Source organism: Molothrus ater, chromosome 24, assembly GCF_012460135.2.
Source record: "Molothrus ater isolate BHLD 08-10-18 breed brown headed cowbird chromosome 24, BPBGC_Mater_1.1, whole genome shotgun sequence".
Classification (NCBI taxonomy): domain Eukaryota; kingdom Metazoa; phylum Chordata; class Aves; order Passeriformes; family Icteridae; genus Molothrus; species Molothrus ater.
This window is the reverse complement of record NC_050501.2, coordinates 5600443-5618594: the sequence shown is the minus strand read 5'-3', so window position 1 is coordinate 5618594 and position 18152 is coordinate 5600443. Positions and strand designations below refer to the sequence as shown.

General features: G+C 53.7%; 1 protein-coding gene across 1 annotated transcript; it reads left to right on the top strand.

The window, feature by feature from the left end:
* The first annotated feature begins 1939 nt into the window (after positions 1 to 1939).
* FNDC5 (fibronectin type III domain containing 5) lies at positions 1940 to 17260 on the top strand. Its single transcript, XM_036397144.2, has 6 exons — positions 1940 to 2313; positions 10483 to 10598; positions 10896 to 11094; positions 12490 to 12582; positions 14823 to 14956; positions 15567 to 17260. Exons 1-6 carry the CDS (start codon positions 2235 to 2237, stop codon positions 15606 to 15608), a joined length of 663 nt encoding a protein of 220 aa, XP_036253037.1. The 5' UTR covers positions 1940 to 2234; the 3' UTR covers positions 15609 to 17260.
* The last annotated feature ends 892 nt before the right edge of the window (positions 17261 to 18152 follow it).

Genomic DNA, 18152 nt, shown 5'->3' with positions numbered 1-18152 from the left:
ACAGGGAAAGGACAAACACAGCGTGGGCTGTCCCGGGGAACCCGGGGCCTGAGCCCCCAGAGGGGACATGAGCACGGTGGTGACATCCCAGGGCAGCGGCTGGGCGTGGCAGATGTCGTGGGGATGGAATAGAGCGATGTTCCTCCGTTATTTGGAAAGGGGGAAAGGAAAAAGCCAAGGCGTTGTGGTGCTAGCTGTGTTCAGCCTCTGGAAAAATACCAGGACACATCCAAAACCCTCCTGTGGGAGCCTGGGAGGCAGTGGGATGACAGGGACCAGCCTTGTCACATCTGCCAGGAGCCACTGGGGCAAAACACTCCCTGTCCCACATGTGGGGCTCAGCCTTGGCCCAGGATGGGGTCCAGGCAGGCAGGGAATCCTCGAGTTTCTGTGCCAATCCCTGCATCTCACTGCTGGGGGACCTGGAATTCCCTCTGCGGAACGGGGAAGCTGCTGCTGCTGCTGCTGGCACCTCAGCTTTGCCTTCCTGGAGCTGTTCTGGCATCACTGGTAGCAGAACTCAGGGTTGTGGTGCTGCTCCAGGTGTGCAGCCCATGGAGGAGGCACCACCAGCAGCCTGAGGCCGGCAGCGTCTCCTGCCCAGCCTCGTGTTCTGGGGAAGGAAGGCCCAGGGGACGCAGCAGCCTGGCCTGGAGCCACCTCCCTGCATGGCTGTGCCCAAATCCTGCTCCTTCCAGCCCAGTAATCCCTGCATGGCTGTGCCCAAATCCTGCTCCTTCCAGCCCCAGGAAAATGCCCAAATCCTGCTCCTTCCAGCCCAGGCTGGATTTGGGGTCCCCCAAGCTCAGTTCAGGCAGTTCCAGCGAGGGGCTGAACCCCACCCTGTCCATCCTGGGGCTCCTGCTCCTCCCCTGCACCTTCTCCAGCGCTGAATTGATGAAATTTTAAATCTGCTGCCAGGCAGGGATGAAAGGGAGGCACCACAGGCATTTCCCTGGATGCAGCAGGGGCTGAGGCACAGACACCGTGCTGGAATCGTCATCACCCAGGCTGGGGAAGAGCTGGAGTGGCACAGCTTTGGCAGGACAGGGCTGTCCCCTGGCTGTCCCCTGGCTCTGGCAGAGGATTTTGGCTCTCCCTTGTCCAGGAAGGATCTTTGGGGACTCCTCAGCTGGGGCGGGGGGGCTCTCACTGTGTCCGTGCATGGCCAGAGGGAGGGTGGCAAGGGGAGGGTGGCAAGGGGAGGGTGGCAGGGGCTGCCAGAGCCCCCCCACTCCTGTTTCACCCCCCTCTCCATCCAGAGCAGGGAAAAACCACCAGGCCGTAAACCAAACCATAGGGACCAGGATTGCCAAAAATATGGGACACCAGTGATGCTCCTGGGAGTCCCCAGCACACGCGGGCAGGTGGCAGATGGACACCTGGGACAGACAGACAGACAGTGAGGGACACACAGCCAGCACTGCCCACCCTCAGCACGGGTGGGTGCCCCACTCAGGGCTGTCCCTGGGTGCTGGAAGGTGCCACCCGTGCCCGGAGCCACCCAGGGCCAGGACACCCCATTGCTGGTCGGGGGGGGTCACAGCAGGGCCCCCCTCCAGTGTCGCAGGATTTGGCAGCTGAGCTGGGACTTGGATTCTGTTCCCATCGCCAGCATCAATCAGAGGGTGCCGCTGAATTGCCCTGGAGGCACGGCTGATTGCAGAGGCTCCTCGGATCCTCTTCCCCCGGAACCCAGCGCCCGCTGCCCCGCAGGGCTGTGTGACACCCCGGGGGTGCCAGGTCCCCTCCGCTGTGCCCCCAGGGCTGCTCCCGGCCGGGATGGGACCCCCGGTGTCCGAGGGGACGGGGAAACGGCTGTGCCGGGACCCCGGCGGGGGCGGGACGGGGAAACTGAGGCAGCGAGCGGGGCCGTGCTGGGCGGGGGGCCCGAGCCGCCCCCGTCCCGCCGCCCCCGGGGCCGGGGGAGGGACCGGAGCGGGGCTGCCCGGCGCTGCAGCGGGCGGAGCCGGGGCTCGGCGGGGCCGCCTCCCGGTCGAGCCCAGCCGTACCGAACCGTACCGACCCGTACCGTGCCGTACCGAACCGAGCCAAGCCGAGGCGAGCCGGGCGGAGCGGAGCCCAGCCGAGCCGAGCCGCGCCGCACCGGGCGGCACCGGCGGTACCGGCGGCCCCGGCGCTCTCCGCGGTGCTGAACGGCTCCGCCGAGCCCGCAGGACGCGCCGCCGGCGGGGCCCGGCCCGGCCCGGCCCGGCCCCGAGCGGCCGCGGGGGATGGAGCCCTTCCTCGGCTGCACCGGCGCCGCGCTCCTGCTCTGCTTCAGCTACGCCGGTCTGCGCCCGGTGGAGGCAGGTACGGGCGGCCGGGCCCCGGGAGCGGCTGCCGGAGCCGTGGGGAGCGGGTTCGGTGCCAGGAGAGACCCCCGGGGGCAGCGGAGGGAGCGGGCAGGGCTGCGCGGAGGGGCCGGAGTTTGGGGGGACTTTGGCGGGATTTGGGTGCGGGAGAGGCGGCGATTTGGGACACGCAGCCCCCGGCACCGGGCTCGGGAGCTCGCGGCATCCCCGGGAACCGAGGTGTGGGAAAGGGGAGAGGGAGAGGAAACGAGGAGGGAGAGGGGCAGGGGGAGGTTTGGGGCACCTGAGCAGCGGCTCTGGTTGGTGTCACGGGGCTGAACCGGAGCGGAGGGGGCAAAGCCGGGTTTGCTCTGTCCATGTCCCTTCCCGGCTGTCCAGGGCCCAGCCGGGCTCTGCTGGGAGCTCTGTGAACGCTGGGGAAGCACCAGAGGAGCCCGGGTGGTCCCAGAGGAACCCCGGTGGCCCCAGAGGAAGCACCTCTCCGGGGGCACTGCACATCCCAGCCACAAAAGCCAGGCCCCTCCGAGCTGAGCAGCTCACCTGGAGTGGGGATCTTTGGTGAAGGCAGTGGTCCCTTGAGCTGGAGCTAATTTTGGAGCTACCAGGATGGACTCGAGTCCATTCTTGCCTTCACTGGCCCCAGGAGCCCCTGTGTGGGTGTCAAGTGGGCAGTGCTGGGGGAGCTCCCCAGCCCCAAGCAGCTGAGGGCTGGCTGCTTTGCTGGCTGCAAGATGTTGGTGGAACAGCTGCTTTGATTTGCAGCCTGCTGATTGCCAGGGTATCTCGCATTCCAGGAGGCTGGGGGTGATTATTAGGGATGCAGAGCTCCGGGGAGTGGAGATTCCTCCCCTCCAGCCATCCCTGGAAGTTGCTGGAGTTCCATTTGGGGTCACACACAGGGCTGCAGCAAGCCCTGGATGCCTTCAGCTCTGCCACCCGTCCTTGGCCAGGCACTGACTCCTGAAGTTGCTGTTTCACAACTGCCAGATCTGGGGAGATTAATGAAACCTTCCCAAAGGGAGGGAGGGATGAGGAAAACACCGTGGAAAACACAATGGAGGCGTCTGCAGTTGTGACAGCACTCGGGGTTTCTGTCAACGGGGCCACTTCCCTGCTCTTCCTTATCCTTGGATCACCTCACCCAGCACCCCAGAGTAGACAGGGAGTTGTGTCCCTGCCCAAAACCTCCCCCTGCTCCTGCCTGGGCTGGGAGGTGTCTGTGCCATGTCCCCAGTGAGCTGTGTCACTTTGGGGTGCTGCCATGCACCCCCACCGCCTCCTGCTCCTGTGTCACCCGTGCCAAGGGTCCTGATGGGCTCTCCCTGCACCAGGTGAGGCAGAGGGTTTGTGCTGTCCCCGTTTCCCAGGGATGAGGGCACAGAGTGATTTTCCCAAGGTCACACAGAGGTAGTGGCAGCGTCACCACCATGACAGCTCCGTGTCCCCAGCCCTGCTGATGATGTGGCCACCAGGCCACCCAAGGCACACGAGCCCAGAGTCACTGGAAAAGCCCATGGGGAGGAAATCAGTCCCAGGCAGGGATGGAGGCTCCAGGGTCTGTCCCCTTTGCACCCAGAGCTTGTGTGAGTGGGTTTAAAATAATTCCTGTCATGAGAGATTAAAGCTGCCATGCCCAGGAGGGACTGGTGCAAATTCCCCCCTGGCAATGCCAGGGCAAGGGCTGGTGAGTGGCACCGAGCACAGGCCCTGCTCTGAATTCAGGGATTTTGGCCAGGCAGGACCATTTTTTGCCAAGGTGATGCCAAGGTGAGTGAGGAGGGGAAGCAGGAGCAGGAGCATGAGGTGGCTGAGAAATAATCTTCACACCAATGCCCCTTGGCAACCCCAAATCCCAGCCGGGTGGGTGATGCCCTCCCATCGCTCCCCCTGCTCCAGAAGGTCCCTGAGGAAACACTCAGGATGGTTGGCAAGTCAGGAATAGGATTTAATTTTGTCCCCTCCTCATTAGGCTGAGCTAACGAAGAGAGGGGAGCTGGGCTGGGCTCGGGGCACTGCTGAGGGCGCAAAGAGCAGGGGGGTGATGATGGCAGACCCCAAAATAGGCCACAGCCCCTGTGCCTTGCAAACAGCCTCACTGGGAGGTGCCAGCCCGTGGAGCAGCTCAGGTCAGGTTTATTTTTGTCAGCTGGAGAGCAGAGGTGACACAGCTCAGGTAAAACCTCCCCTGCCAGCACAGCCCTGGGCCAGCCCTTGGGACCAGGACGAGCTCTGGTTTGAGGAGCCCCTTCACAGCTGCCCCACCTCACCAAACCCCCCTAGCTGGGTTCTGAAGCGTGTCCTCACCCCCTGAGCCACTTCCAAGCAGCCTCACCCCCTCCCCAGGCAGCCCCCCAGCCCTGTGGGGGGAAGGAGAGCACAGCAAAGGCACCAATCTGGCTCCAGGCGCTGCCCAAGCTGGATGTGCTCCCCAGGGAGCTGGGATCAGCCGTGGATCAGGGTGAGCAACAAGCTCAGCAGGCTCAGGAGAGCAGCAAAAGGTGTCTCAGCAATCTGGAAGCAACAATGCAGCCCATTGCAGCCTCTCCCTCCATCCCAGAGGCCGGGGAGGTTCCTGCCTGGCTGGGGATGGTGTGAGAGCTTTATTGATTGCTGTGCTCGGCGTGGGAGGGATTTAATTGGCATGGGGAGGTTTCTCACCCTGTGTCAGGCTCTCAGCAGGGCTGGTGCTGTGAGAGGCGGCCAAGGTTGAGCCATCCTCTTCCAAATGCTGTTTCCTGCTGGGATTCTGCTTGTGGGAAAGGGAGATTCCTCCCAGAGAGATGTGCTTGCAGTGCCATGCACGTTGCTGCTCCTGGATTCATCCTCACCCTTTGGATGCTCACTGCTAAACAAACTCTTGCTGGTTTATGAAGTGCCCAAAGGCTCAATTAGGGCCTGGATCAAGTATAATTCAGTTAAAAGCAGGAATGTGTTGAGCAATGAAGCTGCAAACCTTCAAAGTGGGATCCAGGAGCAGAGCTGGGCCAGGAACTGGCAGCACAATCCTGGGAAAGGTCTGGTGTCAGCATCCAGCACTGTCCAGGAAATCCCCAGGCTTCCTCACCCCCTCTGATTGCTCTGATACTACAGAGGTGTGGGATAAGAGGAGCTAGAAAAGCCTGTGGGACCCAGTTCTCCGTGGATATTTAGATCCTGGATTAAAAATGCCATGATGGGAATGACTCTGCTCTGAGCTGGAAGCATTTAAACTCAAACTGTGGCACTGGGGAGACCTGAGAGAATCCTGCCTGTCTCTGGGACTCTGCAGGGTAGAAATATTCCATCCTGCAGCCCCAAGGAACTCCCAGTGGTTGGCTGGCCACAGTCTCTGCGCTCCCTGGAAAGGCTCCACACTCCTGGCAGCATTTCCAGCACGTTTGGGCAGCTGCTCCCTGGGGAATCAGCCACAGAGCCAAGGGGTGGGCAGGAGGGGGCTGGGGGCCTATTAATATCCCATTTTTATAGGGAAGTGAATGGTCAGCAGGGAATAATTGCCTCTTTCCCAGCTAAAGAGCCACCAGTTGGCCTCTCTGCTCTTTGAAATCTCTGGATCTTAGCAAACAGCTCTGCTTCCCGTGGGGCTGGGAGCAGCAATGATCCCACACATCCCCCTGGGGCTCCCTTCATCAAAACCCTTGGGAATGCTGAGCAATGTGCCAGCCCTTCCCACACAGCCCATAAAACCCACAAGCAATTACAGCCACGGATGGGATCCATGCTGGGAGAGCACAGAGAAAGCAGCAAAAGCAGCTCTGTGTGAATCCACACCCAGGGAAAGGGCAGAAAACAGCACGTGGATTTTAGGGATGCTCCTTCCAGGTCGTGTCCTTTCACCTCCTGCATCTCCAGGGAAGGTTGTGGTGCAGAAATCAAGAGATGCTGGGAATTAAGGCTGGGATTCATTGCTTGCTGCAGGAAAGCAGGGAATGAGCTGCTCCAGAGCCTCAGCTCACCGGACCATGGCCCTGGGGCTCTGAGGCAGCTCAAGCCCTTCCCAGCAGGGAAGGAGCTGCTTGGGAGAGGAGCTGAGTGAGTTGGGAAACGCTGGGAATACAGCACAGCCTCGGCAAGGATGCAATTCCAAGCAGCTCCACGGGAGAGGTGAATTCAGGGGGTTTTGGGCACCCCTTGGCTGGGGAGATAAATGCAGAAATACACTTTATTCCAGACCTGTGGAATTCTGGACTTGGCTGGCCTGAGGTGACCCCAAGGGTGTGACATCCCCACAGGTTCCTTCTTTCCTTCAGTGATGCTGCTTTGGCCTGGGTACCTCCCTGATCCTCCCAGACACCCCAAGGTTTGGACACCCCAGTATTCAGCATCTTCCCCATTCCCAGGTGACAGCAGCAGTGGGATGGAACAAAACTTTTCCCCTGCTCTTTTTCCCACCCCTCCCATCCATGCCAGAGCTCCCATGAGGAATCCAGCTCGCAGGGAAGCAGGGGGGGGCTCCTCTTCCTCGTGCCACTTGTGCCCAGCATGAGCTGCAAAGCGTGAGCCGTGTTCCCCTCTCTCCAATTAAAGTCCAACAATAACGAGGAAAACATTTAATGGAAGGCTGGGAGGGGTTCTGAGCACGGGGAAGGGATGAAGGATCATCTCCAGGGCTCAGGATTTCTTGGTGCACAGCGGAGGCTCCGACCTGCTCCTGCCAAAGGCGCCCCAGGTGCGGCGGAATCGGGGAGGGCTGGGATACAAGGGCCTGGGGGATGAGAGATTCCTGACTCTGTGGGAAGGAAACCAGATGGGATTTTAGAAACCCTCTGTTTTTAAGCTGCTATTCATGTTTAAAAGTCTGGATTTCAGCTGAAGTCATCAGGGTTTCCCTTAATGAGGGGTGGGGTGATTTTCTGCTGACATGAAAATGAGAATTTTTTTTTTTTTTTCAATCTAAATTTGGGTAAATATCCTCTGTCAGTTTGGAGGGTGGGATTTGCTCCAGCATCCTGCACTGGAATGAAGTTAAAGTGCTAAACCAGGAATCCTGCACCATTCCCTAATGGAGCAGACAAGGAATGTGCCGCCCTCAGCAGCTCTGGAATAAACAGGCACAAAAATAAAAACCTTGATCCACAACCCATTCCCCGCTATCCCTGCAGCATTCCCACCCCCTGTGCCCACTCCCAGAACACCAGCAGCTTTCCTGGCTGCCACAGGCACAGAAGCAAAGTTTCCAGGAGTTGCACATGACTCTAGAAGGAAACAAAAATTTGGATTTGGCACCTCGAGGCCCTGCCTGAGCTGCTGACCCCCTGCAGCCAGCTGGGAAATTACAGGAATTGCACCTTTTCCACCTGATCTCAGCCAGGCTGGCACTGACAAAGAGCTGCAACAGGGCCAGGGAGCCAAAAGTCCTGTGGAATATCTTGGAACAGTGTTTTAGGTCTTAGGAAGTCGTGATCTCATCATTTCATCTCTTGGGAACAGGGAGAAAAGCAACCTCATGGATGAAAATTTTGGTTCCAAATTATCCCCGCAGCTCTGGGAGCAGGAAATTCATTTTCCTGGGTTTGTATTTCTGTCAAACACGGTTTAATTCTCTTTTTAGTGTTTTTATGCTGGTTTGACACCACTGATTTGGGTGTGGCAGTGCAAGGGAAGGCACATTGGGATCTGCTGTCCTGGATTCCTGGATTTTAGAGCTGCTGCCTTCACTACCCCATCCCTCTCTCAGGTACTCCTACAAGGAAAGGTTCTAGAATGTTCCTGACCACCCACTCCAGGGGGATTCTCCCTCACCTCCATCCAGATTCCAGTTTTGGAGGCTTGGAGCTCTGGCTTTCAGCTTTGCCGAGTGTTTCCCTCCTGCCTCACAGCTCTCCACCCTCTCCCACCTCTTCCCAGGAGAGTTTTTTGCTCTCCTCCAGCTCTTCAAGGTCCTCCCAACTCCCCCACATCTTATGCCATCAGGAAACTCGGACACTTTTTATGCTGTGCCTCCCTCAAGGTCACAAATTTCAAAGGGGACCTGAACACTCCGAGTGCTGTTCCCTTTTCCCGGCTTTTTTTTTTTTTTTCCCGTGATCTCTGCTCTCTGTTCCTGCGGGGTTAATTCATCTCTTTTCAAAGCCCTCCTCCAACTGAAGCTGGCTAAATCAGTGGTAGCTCCTAAAAAAAAAAAAAAATTAAAATTTAGCTCCTAAAAATACCCAGGGAAGACAACCAGGGCGGGACTGAGCTCTGCAGCCGGGAAGGGCCGAGTGCTTGGCTGCAGCTGGAGAATGTTTTGTCTCCCATCCCTCAACTCCGTCATGTCCTCCGTATGTTCCAGCAAATTCATCAGGCATGACTCACAGACCTTCCCCGTGCACATTCCTGTCTGCTGACCGCCCCTTCCTAAAATTAGACTCGACTTTTGTTGCTTCAGTCACGGGGGAAGGTGAAGAGCTGCAGACCCACGTCCCTTCCTCGTGTCACAGCCGGCTTTGGAAGGGACTTTTATTCCAGGACGGGGAGGATGATTTGTCTCCTTCCTCAGCTTGTCATTGGCACTGCTGCTGCAGGGAGGGTGAGGAGGGTGAGGGATCCCATCCTCCAAGAGGAAGGCTGGGGAATTCTGCCTCATTCCATGAGGGCAGAGATGAGAATGCTTCGGGTCGACACCGACTCCATTGTTAGTCCAGAGAGGAATGACATCCCTCTGTGGAATCACAGACTTGCTGCTCCTCCTAAAGTCCTAAATTTGTGTGAATTCAGCCATTCAGTGACTTTTTTTCTTACTGAGAATCAGTCCTAAATTTGTGTGAATTCAGCCATTCAGTGACTTTTTTTTTTTGTTTACTGAGAATCAGTCTGGCTCGAATGGCTTCTCCAGACATTTTATTCCTAAGGCTCTACCTGCTGGCTGTGAAAGGAACGAGGGATCACTGTGCCAAGTGACCTTCAGCTGGGGAATTCTGGGCTCCTCTGTTCCCAGGGGGAGCATTCACCAGGAGTGATGTCAGACACTGACACTACAGCTTGAGTATTTTCAGCTCCATCCAGGCGGCTGGGAATGACCATAAATCCAACAAGTGTCACTGGAGATGGGCACAGGTCCACCCCTCTTGTACTGGTGACCTGTACCAGCCACAAAGGGGTGGTTATCATGAAATAAAAGTATTCATTTCTCATAAAAATTGGAATAAAATTACTCTTCCCTACCTTACTGACCTCCTGGGGCTACTCAGAGCATTCATTGCTTTGGGTTCAGAGCAAAGCTGAAGATTGTGAATTAAATCTCACCAGAGTGGGAACAGAGTCCAGCTGGAAGAGCTGTGCCAAAACCTTCCCTTGAGATGCCAGGGAGGGCTTTGGAGTGGGCAGCTCCCTTGGGAAGAGGCTCCTGGGGAGGTTGTGCAGGAGCTCAGCTCTCCTCCTGGGGGATTCTACTGGAAATTCAGCTGTGCTCTGGAACTGGGAATAAACACAGAGCCTCAGGCTCCTGCTCTCCTGGCCTGCCCTTTCCACATTGCAGGATCCACCAGGTCCTGGCAGCTCCAAGTGGATGCTCGCTGGATGTGCTCTGACATCAGCCACAAAACATTGTAAGGAACCATTTTCTGCCAGGGAAAAACAAAATAAACTCTCACAGTTATTTCACTCCTGTGTTTCAAACCTCCAGAATGCTCCTCAAAGCATTCTGAGTGCACACGTCCATGGCAGAGCTGGAATTTCCTCCCAGCTGTCACTGTCAGACTGTGACAGGCAAAAATGTGGCTGGGGAGGATGGCATGAATGAGCTGCTCAGGGCTTGGCTGTGGTGGTCAACAAATTCCTCCCAAGGGTTGGGTATTTCACACATGGAGTCATGGAATGGTTTGGGTTGGAAGTCCCATGGGCAGGGACACTTTGCGCTCTCCCAGGTTGCTCCAACCTGGCCTTGGACACTTCCAGGGATCCAGAGGCAGCCACAGCTGCTCTGGGCAACCTCCACCACCCTCCCAGGGAAGGATTTCTTCCCTATATTTAACTTAAATTTCCCCTCTATCCGTTGGAACCCGTGTTGAATGTAACTCTTATTCTCAGCTGACATCTCCTAGCTCCACACTGGAATTGAGACCTGGGGTGCCTGCAATTTCCAGGTCACAAATCCAAAGCAGATCCTGGAGAAGGTCCTTTCCCACTCCTCTCCTTGCCCTTGCTGTGTGTCCTGTCCCTGTAAAGGCTCTGCTCTCCCTCCTTGCAGACAGCCCTTCGGCTCCAGTCAATGTCACAGTCAAACACCTGAAAGCCAACTCGGCCGTGGTCACTTGGGATGTCCTGGAAGATGAAGTTGTCATTGGATTTGCAATTTCCCAGCAGGTACCGTGCCTAGAATGACCCAGTTCCAGCCATGTCCATCTCCCCCCAGGTGCCCTTGGTTCCCAAATCCTCTTGCTGCAGTTTAAGCCCATTCCTTCAGGTCCTGTCCCTCGTGGTCCCGGAGGGGATTTGGCTCCCCCATCCCCTTTGCAGCAGTGGCTGCAGAGAGGGAAAGATCCTGACGGTTCCTCCACATCCACGCTGGTGGGCAGGGCAGGAATCAGTGGCCTTAGGTGACAACAAATGCACGTGGAGAAGCCTCTCCACCACTCTGTGCTCTCCTCTCTCGGCTTCCAGAAGAAGGACGTGCGGATGCTGCGCTTCATCCAGGAGGTGAACACCACCACCCGCTCCTGTGCCCTCTGGGACCTAGAGGAGGACACTGAGTACATTGTGCATGTCCAGTCCATCAGCATCCAAGGCCAGAGCCCTGCCAGTGAGCCAGTCCTCTTCAAGACCCCCAGGGAAGCTGAGAAACTAGCCTCTAAAAATAAAGGCAAGTGTGGGTGAGTTCCTATGTGGCCCCTGGGACACAGGGCTCTGCAGAGAGGAACCAGGATCCTGTGTGCTGAGAGGAGCTGGGAGAATAAATAGGTGATAAATACATAAACGCTGTGAGATAAACACTCATGGGGCTGAGTGTCCTCTCAGGATGGGCTGAGGGAGCACAAGGTGCCAGGGAGGTGCTGCTGGAGGTGGCTGCTCCTTCTCCCATCTCAGATGAGATCTAACAAAGTGAGGAAGAGGAAGTTTGCAGCTCTGTGTGCTGCTCCCTACAAGTGGAGAATGCCAGGGGGAATTCCTGGCCAGCCTGTGAACTCATGTGGAATCCCACTGTGCTCACAGGGCACTTGTGGGATTCACAGCACCTCCTGTGCTTGGGTTTCAGGGAAAAAAATACCCAGAGGCTCCCACTTTTCTTACATTTTCAATATTTCTGCCAAATCACAGAGAGATGAGCTTGGAAGGGACCTCACCCAGGCAGGGTCAAGCAGAGCAGGTTGTGCAGGATCAGATCCAGCTGGGTTTTCCGTATCTCCAGGGGGAAAATCAGGCACTTCCTCACTGGCAACTCCTTCACTTGCTCCTCTTTAGCCAAACCAGGCTCTTGAGGGTTTTCTGTCAGCTCCAAGGAGGGCCTGGCAGTGCAGGGCTGTGGGGACACCCAGGTCCCCCCCTGCCTGCTGAGGGCCCAGCCTGTTCCAGGGCTTTTGGCCGTGGTTCTGAGGATGTGAGTCCTTGACTCTCTTTATTAAACTGATTTGGAGGCTGTAAATCCTGAATTGCTGTTTATCTGGAAGCACTAAGAGGAGCACTGCTCCTTTCCTGGGGGCCTGAACTGTAATCTCCTTAATGCTTTGAAGCCAAGGAGGCGAATTATGCCCTGCAAAAAGGCTCTGCTCCTTTCTGAATCCCAGAGCTCTGCTGAAAAATATCCTGCCAGGCTCTCCACACTCCTGAGCTGGAGCTGCTGGAGCATGCCAGGCTTTGGGACAGGTGCAGATGGCACTAACAGGGACAGGGACAGCAGAGAGAGCAGCCATGGGGACAGATAACACTGCCCTGTCCCCTCAGGGTGTCACAGGATGAATCCTGGAATCCCAGCCTGGTTTGGGTTGGAAGGGACATGAAGCTCATCCTATGCCATGAGCAGGGACATTTCCACTATCCCAGAGTGCTCCAAGCCCCATCCAAGCTGGCCTTGGACACTTCCAGGGATGGAGCAGCCACAGCTTCTCTGGGAAATCCATTCCAGCCTCTCTCACAGGGAAAAATTCCTTCCTAAATCCCAATCCAAGTGCCCTGAGGAGTGTCAGGACTCTGTCAGCACTCCTAAGCCAGGCTCTGAGCTGGCCTTGGGGTCTCACGGTGTCTCTTTGCCCTTGTGCAGATGAGGTGACAATGAAGGAGATGGCGAAGAAAAACCAACAGCTGCGAGCGGGGGAAGTTCTCATCATTGTTGTGGTGTTGTTCATGTGGGCAGGTCAGTCCCAATTCCTGTCAAATTTAATATCCACAGGATATCCATCCTCAGGAATGCCTGGCTGCACATGGAACCTTGGAAGAAACCCTTCCTCCCAAAAAAAAACCCAGAGTTTTCACTGTAAGGGCACCTCAAGTTGGGTTTTGCAGCTCGAGTTGGGTCCACCAGGAAGCAGAAAATGGATTTGATGGAAGCAATTCCCTATGGCTAATCCTGTAATCTCATTTTTTCCAGACTGCCCTGATTATGATGCTCTCAACCACAGAATCATGGAATGGTTTGGGTTGGAAGGGACATAAAGATCATTTTGTTCCACCCAACCTTCCACCCGAGCAGGTTGCTCCAAGCCCTGTCCTGGAACATTTCCAGGAATCCAAATATCCAACAGGATATGCCTTGAATCCTTCAGATATTAGAGGTTGCAGTAATTTTCTGGATATTATAAGACTCCAATGCTCAGGCAAAATAGAGATTTAGAGTCCTGATCTCCACACTCACTATTTATATTTATATTTATATTTATATTTATATTTATATTTATATTTATATTTATATTTATATTTATATTTATATTTATATTTAATGTCTTTTATATTATTGTAGATATTTGTATAGTTCTATCCTTTAGATGTAAATTTATTTATATATTTATATTTAATATATTTTTATATTTATAACTTTTCCACAGAAATTTCCCCATCACAGAAAGGGATGCAGGAATCCAGGTGACACTGCATCAGATCCATGTATAATAATATTTTGTTCCCCCTGATTTGCATCTCCAGAAACTGGACAGCAATTATTCCTAAAGCAAACAATCACATGAAAATCGAAATGAACTCAGAAGATTTCCAGAACCTCTAGGCCATTATTTTTTCAGCATTTATGCCATGTTTTAGTTGTGCACATCCCAGTTTCAATGCCCTGCCAGGGAAAATAATCATGAATAATTACATGGGGTGACTGAACAACTGATTCATCTCCTGCTGTAGAATAATCTGAGACTGGGATCAGCTGGGAACAAAGAATTTGCTAATCCCACAATTTCCCTTCCAGACAAATTGCTTACATTTAAAAAGCAAAAGGGGTGTGGGGAGAATCTCTCTACATCAAATGGGTTCTTTAAAAAGTCTCAATACACAAACACCTCCTTCCAGCTTTTCACCTGTCCTGTGTGACAATATTTGGGAAAATCCAAATGGAACCAGTCCATTCCCAGAGCTCTGGACTGAGCCAAGACCCAGCTCTTGTGTTCCTGGAATTTTTCATGGCATTTTTCTTCTTTGTGTGTCAGTTTTACCCAAGGAAATCACACCAGGAATGGCTGTGGCAGATGTTAACGCCTTTTCTCCTGGAATCAGCCACTTACCCACATTCCCAAAGAAAGAATTTGGGCCACTATGTTTATCAGTAAAGCCTGGGGGCAACTGCCACGCTGGTTTTATAGAGCAGGATGCTGGAAGATTTAAATATATTTTGCTATTAAGGAAGATTTTTTTCAAGGAGGGAAAAGCAGCATCTGCCTGGATCCACTTCACCTACGTGTCTGGAATGTGCAGGCAGAGAGGTTATTTGATGGAAACATCACATAAAAGCTTCTCAGACAGACATTTGCAGTCATCTTCCGTGCCAGGGCTGCCCCTGCTTCCCTCTCCACGTGCCTGGGGCTGTGGGGGAGGAAATTTCCACTTGCAGCTTGTGCTGGTGCCCATTTGCAGGTGCTGGAGGGTTCAGAACCTCTCCTCTGCCAGGTCCGGGTCCTGAGGACAGGGAGGAGAGGACAGGGAGGACAAGGAGCAGAGGACAAGGAGCAGAAGACAGGGAATAGAGGACAAGGAGCAGAGGACAAGGAGGAGAGGACAAGGAACAGAGGACAGGGAGGAGAGGACAGGGAGGACAAGGAACAGAGGACAAGGAGCAGAGGACAAGGAGCAGAGGACACATTTTCACCAGGCAGAAATTCCCGCAGCTCCAGTGCTCACTGAACCACGGGGTTGGTGTTGGTCGAGGTCCAAATGCAGAGCTTAAAACACTTCATAACAGGGAGGCTGGAATCGAATTAATCTTCTGTCGTCCTGTCTAACTAGTTTAGCATGGAATTGAGGGAAGGGAAGAGCCAGAGGGCAGCCTGGCCGCGGTCTGGGAGGAACTGGGAACGCTGCCGAGGCGGGCCAGAGGGATCTGTGATCTCTGCAGGCTGCCGAGCTGCTGGGTGTGATGGTGATGCTCTCTCCCGGCAGGGGTGATCGCCCTGTTCTGCAGACAATACGATATCATCAAAGATAACGAGCCCAACAACAGCAAGGAGAAAGCCAAGAGCGCCTCGGAGAACAGCACACCCGAGCACCAGGGCGGGGGCCTCCTGCGGAGCAAGGTGAGTGCCCGATTTGTGCTAAATCAGCCCAAAAAAGCTCTGTTCGAAATCCTCCCCCCGCAGGGAACACCCTCCACACCCACGGCTCTGCTGATCAGGACGGCAGCGCTTCGCTCCCACCTCCGGGATCCTGCGTGGCCGCCAGAAATCAGACTTCGAGCCACGTTTCTGGATGATCTGAGCGTCTCTGGAGGAAAAAAAACAAACCGAGTTCCTCGGGTCCTCCCACAGCAGCACGTGGCAAAGAGGACACTGCTGCTGTAATTAACTGGAGAGTTAATCAGCAGGAGCAACGATGGTAACACAATGGCAAAGTGTAAATAGGTCAAGCCTTTCATTTATCCCAACTTTTTTCAATTAATGTAACTTCCTCGTGTTTCTGTTCACGTTCCCGCCATATTTATTCATTATTTTAAATAGTTCACTGGGTTTTGATGGTTCAGAAGCAGCGATGAGCCCCACAAGCCTAAAACCTCAAACCTTTCTCATCACCATGAAGGTGTGGGAAGGAGAATTTTCACAAAACACAACCTGCAGACTGCACTGAGCTCTGATGTGATTTTTCCCTTCTACACATCCGGTTTTTTTTTTCCTTTGTTTCCTCTCCCAGTTTCCAAAAAACAAGCCCTCAGTGAACATCATCGAAGCATGACAGCCTGACACCTGAGAGATGGACTCCATGCCTCACTCTCACTCTGCCTCTGAGCCGTGATGACTGGGGAGGTGAAACATTGTCGGAGCGATTTGCAAAACAAGACCTCGTGATTGTCACTCGCTGGCATCCACCTCCTCATCCGTGTTTCTGCAAAGCATCTGGCCAGGAAAGGAAATCCTGCAAAAACAAAAAAAAAACAAAACCAACAAACCAAACCCTGACACCCAAACAAAGAAGATGGAGAAGAATCAGTGATGCTGGAGTGATCTGTGAATCAGATTGGAGCAACGTCTCCCACGCTCACGCTCCATCTTCTGGGACAGTTTTCCTGGTTTTTGGGAATGCACAAGGTTCTGTTGTGTCTTTCTCACTGTCACTCCATCCCTGGCAGTACTCCCAGGCATCAGGCACATCCCTCTCTGAGCAGGAATGGAGGGAAGCTCATGGCAAACACCACCGAGAAGCCAAATTTTGGCTGCAGCGCGCTCGGGCCTCGCTTCGTCCATCGATGTGTGTCGTGTACCACGTCCTGCAGGTGGGTTTTTCAAAGGAAAAAGGCATCCCCCGGTTTCCATTTCCACCAGGAGAACTTCCCTGGCTGATCTCCAGCTGGGCTGCAGCACATTCTCCACTGCTGCTGTCTCTCCTCTCTCACACTGGTGCTCTTCACCTCAGCCAAGTCGGGGAACACTGAGGCACAGACCAACATGAGGGGAAACACCAGAAGCTGTTCTTTAGCTTCCAGGATAATTTCAACCATTTCCTTTGTGGTATTTTCAGATGGGCCTGACTCCACCACCAATGGGATAAAAGGTCCATAAAAATGTAGCCAGTCAGCAAAAAAAAAAAAAAAAAACAAAAAAACCAGAAAAAGACAAAATACCTGATGATACTGGTTGCTATGCAAGGTCTCCAGGGGCAGGAGCTGTTTATTGTGGAAGGCTCTGGCCTGAGGGGCCTTTTTTTGAGGGCTTAAGTTCTTAAAATGCTTCTTTTAGTAAAGTTTCTGTGTGGGAAGGGCTGCTTCTCCTGGAATGGCAGGAGTCTGCTGGAGACAGCCCTTCCCAAAAAGGGATGAGGATGGAGGGGGAAAGGGCTGAGCTTCTCCTCTCTCTTAACAAGTGCTGGATGTTTGTAAGCTGACAGGATCCCTGGGGATTGCTGGTGCTCTGGAAAGCTGGGAGATGCAGGACCATGACATGGAAAAGATTTATTCTTTGTAGTGTGCCATGGGGTATCTGTGTTTATTTAACTCCTCCACAAGACCACTCCACATGCACTTAGGGGATGAGGTAGGATCCGAATTGTTCCATCAAAAGCCAACAGAGGCTGGCCTGAGGAAGCTTTGGAGAAGCCTGGGTGGGAGCTCCTGAGCAGGAACAGCCTGGCAGTGAGGAGCTGCCACCTCTCCTCTTCCCCTGCCACCAGCTTTTCCCAAAGAGCTGGTTTGGGAAAAAGGCACCGGGAAGTTCTCCTGAAGATGTTCCTGCTTCCAGGCAGGCCAACCCCAAAGGTGGCTCCAGGATCCTTTGCCTGAACAGATTCTTCCATCACCAAGAAGGAGAGGTCACCACCTCTGATACAGACAGAGCAATAAACATTTTATAATGTACAATAAAAGATTAAAGGCATCTCTTGTGTCCTTGTAATGCCTGAATTTAATTATTTTATATTCACTTGCTTTGAGCAGCACACACAGCCTAAAACTTTGTATTTCCCAGACCTAAAACTTTAACAGATCTACAAAATTAAATATTTTCTCAGTGTCTGGGTGGAGAAAACCAGGGAGGGTTCTGGCTGCAGGACTAAAAAAACTTACACCATAAATAGCACCCCAGCCCTACCTAACAAAATTCTTCAGCCACGTCTGTTATCTCCCAAGGAAGAAACAGCATTTGGAATGCACAGCCCTACAAAGGGAGATTTAGGACAGATGGTACAGCATGTGCAAAATGATAAGGGAGATGCTCTCTCCTAATCCTGGGGCAGAGAGCTGCTCCAGAGGAAATCCAGCCTGGTAATTTGGCAGGTCTGGGGGTCGTGCGGCTGTTTTAAAGCCACTTGTCCCTGGGAATTCAGACCATATCCCTGTTTTTCCACAGTTGTTGCTCCCTAGGGACGGGTTTAAGCAATTTCTTTCCTGACAGAGATGTGATCGCTCATTTGGTAGAGCAGAATTAAATTTGAAGTGTCAGTGAGGGGCAGAGTTCAATATTCACATGTGGCAGGAGGTGCCAGGGTTATTTTGATAACCTGCATTTGGTAACCTATAACTGCAGGCTTGGAGAGTAAGGAAATGTTATTTGTGAGGAGAAACAAATGTGGGCTGGCAGAATTCAGCTCAGACAGGGACTCCAAACCTCTCAGTCCAAGTGATTCCCTTCAAGGAAATTTTCCTGCCACTCTGAAGTGAAGTGAAGAGTAAATCCACACTTTAGGGAAAGGTTATAGGAGAATAAAGTTACTTAAAACGCTGCTGTTCAGAGGGTCATAAACATCAAAGCTTTAACTGCTGTCTGGGTACTAAATTCCACTGTAACC